Below are 19,922 nucleotides of genomic sequence, written 5' to 3'. Positions count from 1 at the left end.
GAAAGCTTGATTCTATCTGCGACATACTTGTCGAGCAACCCTTCACAGTGAATTATATGGAAATCTGAGGAAATGAGACCCCTGAAATGTGCAAATCAAGCTTCTGAATAAGAAAGGTATGCTCCAGATTGGTGCCCAGCAACATAAAAATAATTAGAGCATAGTAAGCACTGCCTAGTAACAGTAGAATGAAATGCTATAGTACATATAGATCGACGTATGCGGAGAAATATGAAAAGGTTATTAAGATCTCACCAAATTGGATTCAGGAAGAAAACACCAGTCCATGTACAAACACAGCCGATCAAGGCGATTTTATGCCTGGATCTTATCACAACATCTAAGAGATTTATGCATTTCATATAACTGTGGTTGCTGGAATAGGAGGTACAGAAATAAATAAGAGAACTAGTGGCCCCCTGAGATATCATTCTTTTCTGACTGAATTCTACATCTTTGCTGTCAGTCTTTACAGAGGAAATGGAATTAAGATGGAATAAAGAACCTGCCGCTGTAAACTCTCATCACACCTCTTGAAGATGAACAAAAAAAAATGATTCAGCTATACTCTGTATAATTCTGTGAAACTCTTAGGGTCACAAGTAGATGACAGATATGCAAGTAGTACTATATTCATCGCTTCTGCTTCTTCAGAAAAGGTACCCTTTCATCTAGAGACTGGTTCTTTGTGTTCTCTGTCGATGGTTTAAAAAGTTTGCGAACTTCTCCTGCACTTAATGTTGTCTTGCTGGCTAGATCAGCAAGCTCAGTCACTGAGGATTTTCTCTTGCCAGATTCCCTCACAAATGGTGTGCTCGCACTATTTCTGATGAACTTCTTACTATCTGGTTCTTTGCCAGTAGTTACTTTAGCAGATTTTTGTCTCTTGAGACTCTTCTTATTCTGACTGAAACCTAGCTTGGCCATTGAGTTCTCAAGGCCAGGAAATGAGCTCAAAGATGGCATTTCAGTATAAGCACCATGACCTTGATCAATGTTATTGTTCATCTTCTCACTTCCTTTATGCTTTCTCTTCAAGGGTCTCTCAGAAGATTCAGGTTCTACATTTTGCTCAAGAGGTTTACTGATGGAACCAAATGCAGCCTGAAATTCCCTGTAAGCAGTTTCTTTTGATGCTTGGCTTAATTTCCACTGCTCAGGCCGTCTGGCAAATCTGCAGTGAATTCAGAAAAAGCTGTCATACTTGTCCAAAAACAAATACAGATAGTCTTGCTTGATGATTCTTGATCTGTCTATATGGATATTTTTCTAGAAGAGAAGCAATGTGGAGCTTTACGTACTATATGCTGACTCAATTACATCACACTCCTCCAAGCCTCTATGCAACAATTATAGGCCACTTTGATCACAACAATTGGGAAGGTTTTTGGGGGAAAATTAGCTAGGTTTCTTGTGACACACTGTGGATGTGATATCAACCAACTAAAAATGGAGTTAAAATCAAGGAGAAAGCAAAATCTAGAAAGAGAGAACCTGTCATGGAACTTATTGTTTCATTCAGCACGTAGAGTTATCTAAAACAAAGGAGGTACACCCCCAAAAAATAGCAAGTGTAACTACTAGCCTGGGCACTAACACTACAAACTGAATTCAGGAAAAGTAGATGCCAATAAAGAGAATAATTTACTTGAAGAAAAAAAAAGGATTAGTGTTTCCAAATTCAATGGTAATACTGCTTAAAAATTGGCCTAAATGAGTAAATTGGCATTGAATTTATAAAATAATTCTGGTTAGTGAAAAAAAATTATAAATTGCAGGAATATATCCAAGTGAATGGCAGGCATTCTTTTAACTTTTATGCCATGTGCAATAAGTCACTAATCTCAACTGCATGAGTTGATTTTCTCTTTAGTATACATAGGAGCATAGAACAGTTACATACAGCAAATTAGTCCAAAAGCTGAAAACTTATCTACAAGTAAAGGTAAATCATCTTACCCATCAATATCTAGCTTCTTTAGTAAATAAGGACCATGCCTAGTCTTGGCAAGCTCAGCTTGCACAGCCAGCATTTCTGCTGCCATAGCCTCTTTCAGGGAAATGTTACTCATAGCAAAGCATTTCTCTACTGTGAATGAGTTATTCATTGCAAGCTCTCCATAATGACCTCGAAGCCTTGAAAAGAAGAAATAAGGTATAGCATTAGTTTCATAGGCTGCATATTTTGCCTAAAAGCAGCTCTTCATTCTTTTTATGGGAAACTATGTATGAGCATAATATTCAAGATAAACAGCTATTCCACTAAATATCCAAAATTAAAAGTCCTATTTAAAGCACTTCACTATGCACAAGAAATTGAACTGTACAAAGTCACTACAAACCAACTTTATCAAACTTGAACACTGTTTAATTGTGTCAACATATAACTAGTAGAGTACCAGAGATATGACAAACACAATGGGTTCAATTTGTAAAAGAAAATAAAATGTGAATGAATGTTCGCCTGCATGCTCCTCACTTTGTCCATGAATATGTCCATTTAATATGCTATGTTCAGAAACATCACAGAAGCAGGTTCTCACATTCAGTTGACAAGTGGTCCCCGAAAAGGTGAAAATGAGTTACATATTAGGAGTTTTACAATTATATAGTAGAAGAGGCAAATGCTTCCTTAATTGTAACGAGAAAGCATTAACCATCTCTGAATATCATCTAATACTAGTTTCTGGAAACATGCAGTTTATAGGCAGGTCCTTTTTATAATGGCAACCTGTTATTTTGCAAAAAATAAATTTAGACAAAAAACAGGTATAAATTTGAGAATCTGCTGGAAGAGTAGGAAGTCTGAATGTTGCATGATTGCTTACTTGGCAATTACTTTGAGCTTTAGCTTTGAAGAGGCATCTGAACTGAGAAAAGCCTCGAGAACACGGCCTCCTCCAGCATCTTTGGCAGTTTGAAACATATGATTATCATCCATAGATATCATGCTGGCAATGAATGGCTGAATATATTGCTGCTTAATAACCATAGGTGAGAATGAGGTACCACTGATACTTCCTTTTAAGGAGCTTCAGTAATTAAAATATGATGTATAGAAATCATATACAAGTGGTCTAAAAAAATAAAAGAAATACACATCTTATATTCAAATGCCTCCAGGAAAAAAAATACAGAATCAGTTCTACCATATTAGAAACTAATGCCCTATTTAACATTGAAAAAAAAATTGATCAGAGAAACTAGTGGTGAAAACAGCATAATTCTGAATTTCTGATTTTCAAAGAACAAAAAAGGAGCATTTAGCACTAGCCACTGTTAAGTCTAACTTGGTTAAAAATAGAATAATGTCCATTTGGAAACAAATGTAAAGTGAAATAGAATAAATACAACTATATTTATGCATTGAATTTCTTAAAGGAGTTCTAACTTGGTTGAAATGTCAACTTACTCAAGATAAGCACTTGTTACCATCATCCAGTCCTTTTTTTCCCTCAAAATGACTTACCTAAGTTGTTCTAATAGATTATCGAACAGAAGAAAGAAATGTGACTGGACAGAAGCAATGCAGAAAGAGGACTAAATGAGGAAATTGGACATACACTTCGAAATTTGAAAATGGTCTGTAATATCAAACAACCCAAAACATGCATCTTTTCACCCAGATGCCACTGCCAACCAGACTTCTCCCTGAAGTAGCTCTCAAGAAATAATATATGTGGAACTATGCAGCTAGGAGACCCAGAGTCTGAATTTACTGCTGTGGCAAGAGCATGACAGCACTGCCATACGAAGGAAGAATTTACACATAATATTAGATCAACTAGAGAATGTTAATCTACAAAAGACTATAATTGCAAAGTACAAAATTGTGACCTCATGGCCATTGATTTGATGTCTCTGGCAAGCTGCTAAGATGGAAGCTACTACTCCCGATTTTCCAGCTTCAAGTAGTTCCTTCAATTTTGGACCAAGTTCCTCCCAAATCAGCTTCATCTAAACACAGAAGATAAAAGATTTTCAACATGACACCACAAGTTACCGAACAGGGAATCATTCCTAAATGTTAAGAACTGACAGGGTCAATGATGTATACTGAAGCAGTGCAAGTACAAGATTCAAAAGTATATATATACATATATATGAATGTTAACCAAATCGATGATCCATGAGTGAAGAAGGATCTTGTGTTCTACTAAGGAAAAAAATGATGTCCATGAGTGTTCACTAAATGCATCAGTGATACACATTCATATCACTTCTGATAATGAGTGGGTCCTTCACATGCTCTAGTCACAACAAATATTGCAAATCAAAATTTTCAAAGCCCTAACATAATGTTTTCCTATGGGGAACAACCAATTATATGAATGAGATCACTAAATAACTCAAATCTATACATAATAGTTTCTCTACATACACATACATGGTGTAGCAATAAATAGTTGTTTCTGCAAAAAAGTTTACGAATTAACTAATGCCCCCTACATAAATTAAGTGTGTCAGAGATTCACTACAACATACTCCTCATAGTAAAAAATCTATCTATGAGAACACAATTGCATCTGGAAAAGTTTCCTAATAAGAAAAGCATGATAGTCAGTTGGATCATTTGGCACAAAAATAATTCACTGGTACATGGATATGACAAACCAAGAAAAAAAAATGAAACAGACATGCAGCAGTCCAACCGATAGAACCAGCAAAGAGTTTAAGTGCTTGAAAGGAATCTCAAATGAGAATGCAGATAAAAGATTTCAAAAGAAATTTGATAGATTTCGTACTTGATCCCTGCTTCTAGCTGAAGATATTAATGCTTGCACAACAAAGTTACCACAATGGTGAGATGAAATTTCAAATAGTGATCCTTTGAACATTTCAGTAAGAAGCTCACTATACATGGTCTCCGGCGCAACTTCAATGATCACCTGCAGATCATCTAAACTTAGCTGCATTTCATATAAAACAAATATCTGGATTATGTAAGTATAAGAGAAAGCTTATGCATGAAAACCTGTATAGAATTGATAGTTTAAATATGCAGCATATGAACACAAATATAAGTATAGATCTCAAATCGGAGAGAAAAGAAAGAGCACGCAACAAACCAGAAAATCCAATATGATCTACATTAATATTAGTAAAGATAAAAGATCATGGTGTGAAATGACCTTAATTGGCAAAGAAGGAATTGACACTTACAGGATAACATGACCACATGCAAGATCACATAACCAAGTAGAAATACAGATACAGATCATGCAAGTTTGAATTAATAAAAAATGCCTCTGATATGCAAGTAAAATCAAAGAAGAAACACCAGCAACATATAGGATACTACAGCCCAAAAGCTACGAGTTAAGCTCATGCAGGGAGATGAATGGTATTTGATGTCACTCCTGGAGATTTTCATAAGCATGTGCATGGACATTTGTGCAAACTTCAAGCAGATTAAATAGATTATCTTAGCAGAAGAATAATAAAGGAACCTCCAATAAATGGCTAGAAGCGGTGTCCTCGACTAAAAGCATAATTTCTTGTTTTCTTCCAGATTCTTTTTGTTGAATATCTTCCTCGTGGCTACCAAGAATAATTGTAATTGTGTGAAGCAATTGTTGATCATCTCCAATCGACAACTTCAACACAGTCTGCAGATAAAATTTTTATCAGGCTAACAAAACAAAACTCATTGTTACATATTAACATTGACTTATATGATATGCAGGAAGGAGAAACCTGCAACACAAAGCTGCAATACTTTTCAACTCTCAAAGATGTGATCTCATCTTTTGCACGGGATAGTATTTCACTGACAAGAAATTTAAATACAACTGGAAAGCCATTCTCGAAACTCTTGAAGTTGCTTTCGACTGATTGAGCTGGCCCAGGATTCAATCTTTCAGCCAGAACAACAGATGGCTTAGTAACATGAAATTCTTCCAAGGAGTCTAATGGAACTCCCCTACAAAGACAAAGAAGACTCCTGAGGACATGAGATCCATAACTGTTGCGCATCATATTGACAGCATCAAGAGCAACAACCTGAAATAACACTGTTTAGATTAATAGAATAGTTCTTAGAAAACTACAGTTAATGCCTGTATCAATAGAATACCTCGCATATCTTAGTCAAAGCCTCCTCGATATAAGAATAGGACCCTTCATCTTGAAGATGTGTGGCAAGAGACCGAAGAGCTGTTTCAGCCACATGGGACCCAAACTTATCTGTCCCGATGGTAGGAAATACATCAGCGCAATTATGAAGAAATCCACATAGTTGATCCAAATCACAACCTTCTAGAAGAGTTTGCAACGTGCGACTTATAACATTGTCAGTAGTGAGTTCAAGTTCTTTGCCTCTAGTTTCTTCCAAGGCATTGCCACATATAGCAGATCGCTCCTCCAAGTCAATTGCATTACTTTCAAATAGATTTGCAATTTCCGAAAAGTATTTTACAGTTTCGGGATCAACCCTTTTCCTGAACAATATTAAAAGCTATTATCAACACAAGATAGCAATTTGTAATTAATCAGTTATATAACACATGCTAAGCAAAGAAATCATATCTTTAGGTTCAAGAATCTATGTTTGGTAATTTCAAGAAATTTTAGGAGGAGAAAATAACACTGATGAATTAGTAGAAGTATCAGTAATCAAACCTGAGAACAGGGGTTAATGATTTGGATGGTTCGGGGTGCTTCGAAGACCACTGACTTTTCTCGTTTCCGTGAGGCATCTTCAATGAGCCCTTCGAAAACCCATCTTTCTCCGATTTCCGCATCCTTTTTCCTTCTTTTCTATCCTTACTCTTTTTCTGATGCTTTTGCTTCGATGAACTCTCATCAGGCAGACTAGAATGCTTTTCCCTGGGCTTCGTACTCTTATCATTCTTCTTTCCTCTTCGTCTAGATGAATTTTCCTCTTCGCTCATATCCGACGTGCTTCTTGGCTGGATTTCTTTCCGCCTAAGAGTTTTCGAACCGAAACAAGCCATAAATTGGATAAAGTAGGATGCTTCTGTACCTGCAAAGCAACTTCATGAGACGAACAGACAAAGAATAAAAATTAATCCCAATGTTAAAAAAACCTAAAACCCTGTACCCTAATCTCAGTTGCTCGCGTCTCAATCCAAGGAAAGCCCACGTATTTCGTTTAGAAATCAACAATATTCACATTATTACGGAGATTATAGACCAGGAAAATGATATGGATTTTAGTTCCAAATGCAGCAAGATCTTATATTGGATTATTACATTCCCAACTTTACGAAATATAACGAAAGCTCATCGAAAATCGAACAAAGAAGGTTGGATGCGCAAAGAAACTTTCCGACCTTTAAAAAACCTCACAAAGGGAATTCGTCGGGGAATTTTCGAGCGCGAGCTCGTTTCGAAGAGAGTAGAAGATGAAGCCTTACGCTGCTAAAACCCTAAAAGTTTCTTTCAGTTAAAACGGCGGTTTCATTCGGAAGCGTTGCCGACTTCATCAGTCATGGAGAAGGCGGGTGGGAACTGGGAACACACAACGCCCTATATACGCCGCCGGCTTCAACAAGCAGAGCAGAGTTTGGGATTTATCGCTTGTCGTCGTACCTGTATATATATGCTAAATTATATTTTACATTTCCACCCCTAAATTATATTAAAATACCCGGAGCCATCAAAGGCCTATCTATAAAGACTGTAACTTGCCTGTGCAAACCACTGCCATCCTCTCTCTCATCTCTTCTTCTCCACCATGACCCACCTTGCAAATAGAAGAAACACCCTCCTCTTCTCCCTCCTCCTACTCCTACTCCTCCTCCTCGTCGCCATCACCGTCACCATCTCCTCCCTCTCGGCCGCCGCCAGATCCCACGCAGTCCTCCGCTCCACGTGCGCCGCAGCCCGCTTCCCCGGCCTCTGCCTCTCCTCCATCTCCTCCTCCCCCTCCCACCTCGCCTCCATCTCCAACCCCACAGACGTCATCCACGCCTCCCTCTCCCTCGCCCTCTCCTCCATCCACCGCTCCGCCCTCCACGTCCGCCAGCTCTCCGCCTCCCGCCGCAACCTCACAGCCCGCGAGTCCACCGCCCTCGCTGACTGCCTCGAAATGTTCGACTCCTCCCTCGACGAGCTCCGCGGTGCCGATGCCGGGCTCCGGGAGGGAAATACCCGGTACTCTGTCGCCGACGTGGAGATCCTCGTCAGCGCCGCCATGACCAACCAGGAGTCCTGCGCCGACGGCTTCTCCCACGACAGCGCCGACAGGGGAGTCCGCGCAGGGATCGCCGACGGGCTGGACCACGTGACGCACATGTGTGGCAACGCCCTCGCCATGATCAGGAACATGACGACCAACTCCTCTGCGGAAGGCGTTGCATTGAAAACCGCGCGGCGTCTAGTGGGCTTCCCGGTAGACAAAGAGGGGTTGCCAGAGTGGATGGCGAAAGGTGATATATTAACGTTGATCTAAATGAAATCGTTCAAATCTTTATATTTAAAAGCTTAATAAGCTTACAGAGGACGTAGTTTTAATCAGATGATAGGAGAAGGTTGGTGGGACCAACAGAGGAGGTGGAGGCAGACGCGGTTGTGGCGGCGGACGGGAGCGGAGACTACGCAACCGTGCAGGAAGCGGTGGATGCGGCACCGGCGAAGAGCAAGAAAAGATGGGTGATAAGGATAAAGGCCGGAGTGTACCAAGAGAACGTGGAGGTGTCCAAGAAGAAGAAGAATATAATGTTCGTCGGCGATGGGAGGAGTGACACCGTAATCACCGGGAACCGGAACGTGGTGGATGGCTACACCACCTTCAAGTCCGCCACCTTAGGTAAGTAGCCACTACTCACTTGTCTCTCTCTCTCTATATATATATAATTACGAATATTTTGATTGCACGCAAAGTATAGGGATGAAGTAGGATAAATTTTTCATATTTGGAACAAGAGCTCCAATTTGGAGCCCCATCTAAGAATTTGGACCACAGCTTCAATATTATTCAACTTTTAAAAATATCAATTTTGTCCAACAAAAGCTTAATCTAAAAATTTAAATTTCATCTGTATCATTTATTAAATAATTTAATTAATTAAATTGAATATATAATTAATTTTACTAATTAAGTTTTAACAAAAATAGTACCATTAGAATGCTCTCATTGAGATCTTTAAAATGAGTATAATATTAAATTATTTAAGTTATTTTAAATATTTTATTTTTATTTCGTGTAATATAATTTTGATATTTTTAATTAAAAAATTAATAATTTAAAATTATTTTTAAAACTATTAAATATTAGTCTTATTATAAAGATATCTATGAGAGTTTTATAACCATATATTTTTTATTAAAAAATAATAATATTAAGATGAGTTATTAAGTGATTTAGCATATATATATATATATATATATATATATATAATATATTATATCAATTAAATAATAAAATATAGAGCCCGGTGCTGGCTCCCTCCCTTGGAGATGCTCTAAGGGCCATTTCAGCGTTGTTGACGTGATTTCCTTTTGGAGGAAATGGAGTTAACAGAACTTGGCAAATTTGAACTTGAGAATTATTGGAGATGGGTCCCTTGCGTAGTTGCATGTGAAGTTTGGCAGTGTTCTTAATGGCTTGATCGTGGACATCCTGTACTCTTTCCATTGGCTTCTGAAACCAATCTTGTCATCTGTGGACTAAAACGAAGTACTGCTTTCCCGTGACTTCTGTAAGATAATTGACTACCTGGACACAAAAAGAGGGATATGCTCCAATAGAGGAGCCAAGCGAAGCCGCGTGAATCTAGTAAGGGAATTTTCCGACGGTCGTATATATATATAAGATCTCTGTCACATTTATCACGTCCTTTGGAATTAATTTTAGAGTATCTAGCCATACGAGCACATTATCGTCGACAGAAACCCGTTGTAAAGTGCATCTGTTCACCGGCAATCCAACAGGCAGCCTCATAGCCAATTAGCCTAATCTGTCGTCTAGCTGACTTGTTAAATTTTCTCCGTAGCTTCTTTTCCAGCTAGACGACAGATAATGTCAAAAGAGGTGATTAATTTGCTCGTTTGTTTCTGGACGAGCGGGTAAAGTTTATTAGTAGAAGAGATGAATCGAGAGGCTTATTTTATTATTTAAATTGTAACTCGTAGTATATATATATATATATGGTAAATACACATATACATATGCGTGTTCAATAAAAGTCAAAAGAGAAAAGATAGAGATAGAGAGAGAGAGAGAGAGAGAGAGAGGTAGAAAAATATATGTAGGTAGCAACGGTGGCCTTGAAGTTAATTCAATTTCCGTGTCATATTGTCCTTTTCTGTCAAAGTAGTCGACAGCTTTCAACGAATAATTAAACCGCCGACTGAAGGCATCCTAAGAGATGGGCAGCTTTCATCTCTTTTTCTTTTTCCCGTTTGCATCGTTGCTCCGCTCAATAACAGACCGTAAACTGATAAATAATAAATTAACTTCATACTTTATAAGGGGGTATTTCTGTCATTTAACATATTTTGATTTCTTCGCACATATATCAACTACGTACGTGAACATTTATTTTAATTTTTCCATGCATGCTCGACTGATGGCTGCAGCCGTATCCGGCGACGGGTTCCTCGGCCGCGGCCTCCGCATCGAGAACACGGCGGGGCCATCGAAGCACCAGGCAGTGGCCCTCCGCGTCGGCTCGGATCTTTCGGCCTTCTACGACTGCGACATCGTCGGGTACCAAGACACCCTCTACCTCCACTCCCTCCGCCAGTTCTTCCGCGGCTGCCTCATTCAGGGCACCGTCGACTTCGTCTTCGGCAACGCCGCCGCCGTCCTCCAGGACTGCGACCTTCAGGCCCGTCGCCCCGGCCCGAACCAGAAGAACATGATCACGGCCCAAGGACGCAACGACCCGGACGAGCCCACCGGGATATCCATCCACAAGTCACGGATAACCGCCGCCTCGGACCTCGCGCCCGTGGTGGGTTCGGTCCGCACTTATCTGGGCCGGCCTTGGAAGGAGTACTCGCGGACGGTGGTGATGGAGAGCGAGATTAGCGACGTGGTCGACCCGGATGGGTGGCACGTGTGGGACGGGGAGTTCGGGCTCGACACGCTCTACTACGGTGAGTATATGAATACTGGGCCCGGGTCTGGAACGGATCAGAGGGTAGGGTGGAAGGGGTTTAAGGTTATTACGAGTGCCACCGAGGCGGAGCAGTTCACCGCGGATAACTTTATCCAAGGGTCCGGTTGGTTGGACAACACTGGGATTCCGTTCGACCTGGGTTTATCGGAGTAATATTGTATTTGTATGTTTCGATCATGAGGACATTATTGTAACTGTATCAGTGAAAGATGACCACGTACCAGCATGCCCATTTCGCCTCACAACGCTAACTAACTTCCAAATCTATTAATATATATACTCACAAGAGACTCATACATACCAACCTCAAAGCCCTCTCCACCCCTCCTCTTATCCAAAGAAAGAGGAGGAGCAGAAGGCTTTCTTCTTCTTCTTCTTCTTCTTCTTCTTCTTCTTCTCTCTCCCATATAATATTTTACATTATATATTTTATCTTTACGTTGTATATTAGTTGCAGCGCTTAGCCAATTCCATATCAAGGTAGAGAAGAAGGAGGAAGAGGTCCTAAATCCACCATCACATAACCCTTCCTCCCTTCTCCTCCACCATGTCTTCCTTCCAAGACGACGTCGGTCAGCGTCGCAAGAAGATTATCGTCGCTGGCTGTTCCGCCTCCCTACTCCTCCTGCTCATCGTCGGCACTGTCGCCTCTATCTACATAGATTCAGATGACGGCACCAGCCTCTCCACTCGATCGATGCATTCGACGTCAAAGTCGGTGAAGATGATCTGCTCCTCCACCGACTACCGCAGCACGTGCGAGTCGAGCCTGTCTAAGGTCATCTCCAAGAACTCCACTAACCCGAAGGAAGTCCTCACGGCGGCGATCTCCGTGGTGGTGGACGAGGCTTCCCGCGCCTTCGGGCAATCGCGGCTGCTGAAGAGCAACGACAGCAAGGTGCGGACCGCCATGGAGGACTGCATGTTGCTCTTCGACGACGTCAAGTACGATCTCAATCGGTCGCTGGGGAGCGTCGTGGGCGACGGCGTCGAGCACATCAGGGACCGTTCGCACGACATGGAGGCGTGGATGAGTGCAGTGATGACGTTCGAAGGAGCGTGCGTCGACGGGTTCCCCGAAGGGGAGGTCAAGAAGAAGATGGAGGCCGCGATGAGCAAGGCGAAGGAGATGTCGAGCAACGCGATCGCGATCATCGGACAGGTGAGGAGCTTCTTGTCGGTGCTCGACATGCCCGGGCTCAGCCGCCGGCGGCGGCTTCTCACGGCGGAGGATGGAATCCCTTCGTGGGTATCGAACGGGGAACGTAGGATCCTCACAGGAAAAAGTAAACTCAAGCTAAACCCGAACGTTACGGTCGCAAAGGACGGCAGCGGCGACTTTGACAACATCTCGGCAGCGTTGGCGGCCATGCCGGAAAAATACGAAGGAAGGTATATACAAGTCTAGCTAGCTTGTTCCTAGCATTTATGTATTTTGATTAATTTTTCGCAGTTAGTTATATAGCTATTACGTAGTTGTCATAGTTGAATATTCTAATAAAATGACAGATATGTGATATATGTGAAAGCGGGGATTTATGAAGAGACAGTGAACGTAACGAGGAAGATGGCGAACTTAACCATGTACGGTGATGGATCGAGGAAGTCCATCATAACAGGGAGCAAAAACTTTGTAGATGGGACTAGGACTTGGCAAACTGCCACATTCGGTGAGCATTCTATTATTTACAATATATACCTCGTAAAAACAATAACAACTAGCATATCCTTACTCATTGCCTGTACATTACTAAATACTATTATGAGGTTATATATATATATATATATATATATATATATATATATATATATAAGTGAAATATTACGATGTACTTATCTGGATGGTGGAATTGCATGCATGCAGCCGTCTCCGGCGACCGGTTCATGGCAATCCGCCTCGGCTTCCGCAACACGGCCGGTGCTGCGAAGCACCAGGCGGTGGCCCTGCGCGTAAAATCGGACATGTCAGTCTTCCTCAACTGCCGGATGGAGGGCTACCAAGACACCCTATACGCCCAGGTCTACCGCCAGTTCTACCGCGGCTGCATCATCTCCGGCACCGTCGACTTCATCTTCGGCGACGCCTCCGCGGTCTTCCAGAACTGCGTCCTCGTCGTCCGCCGCCCCCTTGCCAACCAACAGAACATCGTCACCGCCCACGGCCGCATCCAACGCCGGCAAAAAACCGGCTTCGTCATCCAACGGTGCCGCATTCTCCCCGACGCCGCCCTCTCCCAGCCCGACGCATCCACTTCGATACGTAGTTACCTCGGGAGGCCGTGGAAGGAGTACGCAAGGACTATCATCATGGAGTCGCATATAGGAGGCTTCATACATCCGGATGGATACATGCCATGGGATGGGAATTTTGCACTTTCGACCCTGTATTATGCTGAATTCAACAACGTCGGCGGAGGGGCCCACGTGTCCGGTCGCGTGACGTGGCCGGGATTCCACATCATCGACCGGGACGAGGCGGAGCGGTACACGCCGGAGAGGTTCCTCTACGGGGCAGCCTGGATTCCGGCGACCGGAGCGCCGGTGAAACTTGGGATGTATACTCGCTGACTTGGTCAACATATACTTTTTGTATGGTTGCATGAAATGGGTGGTATGTGACTATATGGTCGTGGGAAAATTAATGCACTATTTAGAGGAGAAGGAGAGGACATGATTAGACCCTACTTTTCTTTTGTTTACTAAAAAATAAATGAGAGATAAAACGAAACGACTTTTGTGGCTACCAGCTTCTGGAATCCTACATACATTTATAGGATGCGATTTAATGTAATTTTTCTTTTAATTTTTTTCCAAATTATTATTTATATTTATCAGGACAAAATGATGCAAATGCACGATTAGAAAATTAAAATACGTAGATGTAACATTTACAGAATATCAAGCGAAAATTCTCAGTGGTATATAAAAAAAACCCATAAATTTTAAAATCAGAAGTGGATATAAGTATCATTACACCTAGAAGATGCAGGTGGCTACAAAATTCTTCTATCAATTCTTAAGATTAGGGACCAAAACCTCGATTAAAAATGTTGTAAAAATCTTGATATTTTAGACAGGGTCCACTTTTTTGTCACAAAATTATAGAAGGAAAGTACCAATTTGGGCCCCTTGTAATAAAATTTAGCTTCGCCCCTTTGGTGTCTCTGGCCACGTGGGTTAGAATATTAGATCTGTAAACAATGGACTGCAGGTAATCCCGAAAGGCAAATAACTCCAAATTCGTTCTTTATTATTGGAGTATTTGAACTCTCTTCAATAAATAAATATTTCTATACAGTCGGCAATAGGGTTGTCAAAATATTCGATGAATAATTTGTGACTATTTAATCAATATCCAATGTTTTATATCCATCTCTAACTTAATCTAATTTTAGCTTTAATCAAATCTTGTGTAATTTTAAATGTTAATTCTTATTGAATTTAAGTTTAAATTAAGCTTGATCTGATCGGCTCAAATAAGTTTGAATTGAACTTGGTTCAGTTTAAAATTAATTTTTAAATACTAAAAAGAAAAAGGTATCTAAAATCTTTAATCTATTACCATGATGGTGGCAATATGCCTTCTTATTAATGTCTTTATTTGATAAAATAGCTCTAGTGACATAACATGGGCTTCATAAAAGAGGGAGAGAGAGAAATAAAATTTTAACAAATTCAACCCCTCTGAATGAGACCTGTGTGAGGAGTGGCTTGCTTGTTCTCCAAATAAACCCCTGTTAAAAAAATGTCAACTTTCCATTTCTTTGGCATTGGAAGGTGTTCTAATATGAATTACTGGAATAGATTATTAGAAGCGAAGCCACACTTCTCCTCCTTGGCCGAGACCTTGTGCTTTGCCCCTCACATGGAACACCAAAACCACCCACTCTGGTCCCGTGGGCTCTCTAGTCTGCGTTTGCGGTAGAAAGTGATATTATAATTTTTATGTTTGTTTTCTCTCATGGTTTTTCCTGTGGGCGACCACCTTCTTTTACAATTTTGACTGCTATATATAAGCGATTGATGGCGTTAATATGAGTCGATTCGCCACGGAAAGAGCGTAGCGATTAGTGTTTGGTTCTCCAATCTCCTCCTCCTCCTGCGCTCCTTTTGTCCTGCTTCTGCTGTAGTTATGTCATCCACGGCGACTTCTCCTGTTACCGTCGAGTCCATCAACCCAAAGGTGCGATTTTTTTTTTTCCGGTTTGGCCAACAAGATGGGGTTTTGATTTCATGGGTCGGGGTTATTTGATGGTTTGGCTTTTGGGTTCGCTTTTTTTTTTTTATTGATTACTTGGCGAAGATGAAATCTTTCACGGGATTTTTTTTTTTTCTGTTTTATGCATTTGTTATCCTTCTGGATTGATCATCTGATTGGATTAGTTGGTTGGGTTGGAATTTTAGCTCAATAGCTCTTTTTCTGTCGAAGAATTCAATTTGAACGCGATATCTCTGGCCCCAAGTTTTGCTTCTATTGACAGTCCCGCAATTCTCTTTTGATTCTAATTACTCCCTTTCCTTTGTGCTTTTTTCCCCAATAGTTCTACTATGTGGTTGTAATCATTTGCTTCTAGGCCTTCCTTTTTTTATTGCTCTCTTATTTCTTTTTCTCTTCCGTCAGATTTTAAAATGCCAGTATGCTGTCCGTGGTGAGGTTGTCATCCATGCTCAGGTATTTCTGTGCGATGCATTCAATCATACTTGAGTTCTTTGCTTATGCTGAATAACTTATATAACTGATTTAAAATGAACAGTTGTTTGATTCATGAGAATCATATTTATGTCAGTTTTTGTTTCAATATAGCTTCCTTGTTTAGCTGTTATAAATAATCTAGCCATAGTAACTTGAAATCAGTAATTGAGACACAAAAATTATAAATATACATCATTTTCTCGACTGCAATAGTTAGGTTGAAATATAATATCTGGAATTATACCTGCTGATGAAACTACATGTTTAACCTTTCTCTTGCCCATTTTCTTCAGCGCTTGCAGCAAGAGTTACTGACAAACCCAGGTTCTCATCCTTTCGATGAGGTGTGCCATTTCTCCTGCCTTTTTTTTTTTCAAAGTTCTCTTCTTTCAGTGATATTCTCTGCAAATTGATCATTCTATTTATAGCTTTAGGTAAAAGTTGTATTTCCATTTCATGAATTCTTTCTGAGTTCCATTCTGATTGTCCAATTTTTCTGCCAGATATTGTATTGCAACATTGGGAATCCCCAGTCCCTTGGTCAGAAGCCAATCACATTCTTCCGAGAGGTAAGTTTATATCTAGTGATGCTTGACCAGCACAATGCATTTAGCTTGCTTACAAACATTTATGAATTGCTCCCAGGTCCTTGCCTTATGCGACCATCCGTCCCTTTTGGACAAGGATGAAACTCATACCTTATTCAGGTATACATTAGCCATTTTCTTTAATTGTCTATCATTTCAGTAATTATCAGATATTGCTTTTTGTGATAAACTACAATCATATTGGATTTAGTTGTCCTTGCTCAGCAGAATTTATCATCTCAGTTGTTTCAGGAACTTCTATAATTATTCTTTCATCTCTACCAGATAGTATCCTCTGCCACTAACAATAAAACCTGATCCATTTCATCTCTTCAAGACAATTACATTAAAAAAAATTTAAGTCTAAGCCTTACCTTTTGTTAACTCACCAATTATTTTAAAAGCTTAAATTATTAGATAATGACAGTTTTTATATTTTATATTTTAGAATTCATCACTTCTAGGCTGAAAATTTTTGATAGACTTAAAAAAGACTTGACTTCAATTGGTTGTGGACCTCTGATATTATGTTAATTCATTGAATACTCTAGAAGCTCTAATATTTTATATTCTAATATCAACATATTGTTGCAGCTCGGATGCTATAGCAAGAGCAAGGCAGATCCTAGGGGCCATTCCTGGTAGAGCCACAGGAGCATACAGTCATAGTCAAGTAAGTACATTCTGCATGAATCTTCTCTTAATAAAATGAGCTTGAGGGATTTCTTTTTTCCGTCTCAGGGTATCAAAGGCTTACGCGATGCAATTGCTGCTGGAATCACTGCACGTGATGGGTTTACTGCCAATGCAGATGATATCTTCCTAACAGACGGAGCAAGCCCTGGAGTACTGACTTCATCCATGAATTGCTACTTTTTTCTTGGTTAACAGAGTGTTATTGCCATCTGACTTTTTTTTTTCCTTTTGCAGGTGCATATGATGATGCAGCTTTTGATAAGTTCTGAGAAAGATGGAATTCTCTGCCCCATTCCTCAGTACCCTCTGTACTCTGCCTCGATTGCACTTCATGGTGGCTCCCTTGTATGGTTTTACTGCTGAGCTAAAAATTCGTTGCTAGATCTACAGTTGACTGTTGTAAAGTTGAAGGACTAATAAGAGATTGTATGATTTTAGGTCCCATATTACCTTGAGGAAGCAACAGGTTGGGGACTGGAGCTCTCTGAGGTTAAGAAACAACTAGAAGATGCTCGTTCCAAGGGAATTACTGTTAGAGCACTTGTTGTGATTAATCCAGGAAACCCTACAGGACAGGTTATAAGCACCGTCTTTTGCTTTGATTTACCATAAAATTATGAGATTAATGTATTGATTTACCATAAAATTATGAGATTAATGTATGCGGATGCAATAGATTTCTCCCTTCTATTCTTTTCTCAGTATCACTTTGTGTGATGGTAGGTCTTGTTTCCTTGCGCTGAAGTCTTCATGTGCTTGAGCCACAGAAGAAGCCTCTATAAAAATGTGGTTAAGACTCTGTATAATTTGCCCTCCCTAGACCTCGTCATTGGCAAGAACCTCATTTACCAGGATGCCCATTTTTACTTATTTGTTTTCTGAATATTGAATTGTTCTTATTCAGCAGCAAGTAAACCATATTGCTCATAGCATTCTGTTTTGGTTTACTTGCTCAGAGCATTCTGTTTTCTTTGGTTTCTGGAAGAGTCATGAGTCATGAAATATTACTTTGCTTATGCCTATTAGCATGATGGGGGGGATATGTCAATTAACTATGATACATGGATACTTCTAAGAACAGTAACTTTGATATAATTTTGTTATTGTTGTCATAACTCATGATTGGACGTCTTTTTGTGCAAGTTATTGTTTTCCATCTGTTAACAGTCAATGTAAATTTTCCAGGTTCTTGCAGAGGACAATCAGCGTGAAATAGTGGAGTTTTGCAAAAATGAAGGCCTGGTTCTTTTAGCAGATGAGGTAAAAAAACCAAATCATATATTGAAATTATTAATCATACCAGTTTCCTTTTTTTTTTGGTGCAAGTTGACGTCTCTGTAATCACTAATGCATTATGTAACTTATTTTACAGGTTTACCAAGAAAACATTTATGTCGAGGACAAGAAGTTCAACTCTTTCAAGAAGGTTGCAAGGTCTATGGGATATGGCGAGGAAGATCTACCTATCGTATCATTTCAGTCAGTCTCTAAGGGTATACTCATCACTTTGTCAGCCAGCGTGTAAATCTGAACTGTATATTCCTTATAGGTCACCAAATCCTTTCATCTTTTCTACCAGGATACTATGGAGAATGTGGGAAAAGGGGTGGTTACATGGAGATAACCGGTTTCAATGCTGCTGTAAGAGAACAGATTTACAAGGTGGCATCTGTAAACCTATGTTCCAACATCACTGGCCAGATTCTTGCAAGCCTCGTCATGAATCCACCAAAGGTGATAACTGATCTGTACCTTTTACGAAACCTCTGAATCTTGTGGATACTACCAATAGTTAGTGATGGCAAAATTGACTTAATTGATCTTGCAGCCTGGGGATGAATCATATGAATCATACATCAAAGAGAAAAATGGTATTCTTTCATCTTTAGCTCGGCGTGCAAAGGTTGGTCTATAGTTTCCCTTTCTTGTCCATTTTCCTTTTAAGATCTCATGCTTATGTATCTCAGTTGTCATATTGTTTCTCTTTAAAGTGTGCTTTTGGCTTAATCATGACAAATCCAATCTATTGTCTCTGGAACTCATGAAGATTTGAGCTTTGTTCATTTATTGGACGCAGGCTTTAGAAGATGCATTTAACAGCTTAGAAGGTGTCACCTGCAACAAGGCAGAGGGAGCAATGTATCTTTTTCCACAACTTAGTCTACCTCAAAAGGCAATCGAAGCTGCAAAAGCAGCCAACAAAGCAGCAGATGCCTTCTATGCTGGCCGCCTTCTTGAGGCCACTGGAATTGTCGTCGTTCCTGGAACTGGCTTTGGACAGGTGAGCGATATTTCTACTAATGCAATGGACTAGTTATATGGTACAGATAATATTTTGTTGTGCTAGTCGACATTTTGTACTAATGCCGTTTATCTTCTGTTTGTCGTGTGGAAGGTCCCTGGAACATGGCATTTTAGATGCACGATTCTGCCCCAAGAGGACAAGATCCCAGCCATCATCTCCAGGCTCAAAGCTTTCCATGAATCATTCATGAAGGAGTTCCACGATTAGGGTGGATGGATAAAGTCTCTCACCCTATAGTTCTCTCAACATATTTTGATAAGAATAAGAATGCCATCCATCAGTTTTTTCACCACCACCCTTGTATGTATGGATGAGTCAAGCATAAACTATCTCATGATTGGATTATGTTAGACAAAACTACCATGTTTGTTTGTCGTTTTGACTTAAAACTGTTCTTCATTGTAATGCATACTTGTGCCATTTGCGCCATTTGCGTTATGTGCTTTGAGGTCTTCTAAGCGGTATAAAATTGCTATCATTTCTAAGGAAATGCATGTTGCCTGATGCCGATTTTGCTAGAGCATAACTCAGAAAGATGAGAGAGCTTATTT

At 40.2% G+C, this 19,922-nt stretch overlaps 4 protein-coding genes across 7 annotated transcripts; 3 read left to right on the top strand and 1 right to left on the bottom strand.

Annotated features, from left to right (window-relative positions):
- Positions 1-230: 230 nt before the first annotated feature.
- On the bottom strand, positions 231-7,777 carry LOC140786597 (pumilio homolog 23). 4 transcript variants are annotated; one of them, XM_073135156.1, is made up of 12 exons: positions 7,654-7,777; positions 7,380-7,554; positions 6,622-6,985; positions 6,077-6,440; positions 5,698-6,003; positions 5,451-5,609; positions 4,746-4,889; positions 3,838-3,957; positions 3,564-3,743; positions 2,829-2,977; positions 1,960-2,136; positions 231-1,174 (listed from the first exon to the last, which is right to left on the bottom strand). In XM_073135156.1, the coding sequence occupies exons 3-12, from the start codon at positions 6,954-6,956 to the stop codon at positions 634-636; spliced, it is 2,475 nt and encodes an 824-aa protein (XP_072991257.1). In that variant the 5' UTR covers positions 6,957-6,985; positions 7,380-7,554; positions 7,654-7,777; the 3' UTR covers positions 231-633. The 4 variants fall into 4 exon arrangements, with proteins under 4 accessions (XP_072991257.1, XP_072991265.1, XP_072991274.1 ...); XM_073135164.1 differs by having other exon boundaries at positions 6,622-6,979; XM_073135173.1 differs by lacking the exon at positions 7,654-7,777 and having other exon boundaries at positions 6,622-6,979; positions 7,296-7,464.
- On the top strand, positions 7,700-11,316 carry LOC140786622 (pectinesterase-like). The gene is made up of 3 exons (XM_073135200.1): positions 7,700-8,393; positions 8,483-8,773; positions 10,546-11,316. The coding sequence occupies exons 1-3, from the start codon at positions 7,700-7,702 to the stop codon at positions 11,241-11,243; spliced, it is 1,683 nt and encodes a 560-aa protein (XP_072991301.1). The 3' UTR covers positions 11,244-11,316.
- Positions 11,317-11,503: 187 nt separating this feature from the next.
- Positions 11,504-13,785, top strand: LOC140786615 (probable pectinesterase/pectinesterase inhibitor 13). Its single transcript, XM_073135184.1, has 3 exons — positions 11,504-12,482; positions 12,600-12,760; positions 12,955-13,785. The coding sequence occupies exons 1-3, from the start codon at positions 11,638-11,640 to the stop codon at positions 13,656-13,658; spliced, it is 1,710 nt and encodes a 569-aa protein (XP_072991285.1). The 5' UTR covers positions 11,504-11,637; the 3' UTR covers positions 13,659-13,785.
- Positions 13,786-14,837: 1,052 nt separating this feature from the next.
- LOC140786627 (alanine aminotransferase 2) lies at positions 14,838-19,861 on the top strand. Its single transcript, XM_073135211.1, has 15 exons — positions 14,838-15,273; positions 15,712-15,762; positions 16,077-16,127; positions 16,287-16,352; positions 16,429-16,490; positions 16,965-17,043; positions 17,112-17,216; positions 17,301-17,411; positions 17,505-17,642; positions 18,252-18,326; positions 18,439-18,559; positions 18,646-18,800; positions 18,895-18,969; positions 19,144-19,347; positions 19,462-19,861. Exons 1-15 carry the CDS (start codon positions 15,223-15,225, stop codon positions 19,576-19,578), a joined length of 1,461 nt encoding a protein of 486 aa, XP_072991312.1. The 5' UTR covers positions 14,838-15,222; the 3' UTR covers positions 19,579-19,861.
- Positions 19,862-19,922: the final 61 nt, after the last annotated feature.

This window comes from Typha latifolia, chromosome 1, assembly GCF_019914945.1.
Source record: "Typha latifolia isolate L0001 chromosome 1, TyphaL0001v2, whole genome shotgun sequence".
In the NCBI taxonomy this organism is placed as follows: domain Eukaryota; kingdom Viridiplantae; phylum Streptophyta; class Magnoliopsida; order Poales; family Typhaceae; genus Typha; species Typha latifolia.
This window is presented reverse-complemented; position numbering and strand designations above follow the sequence as displayed.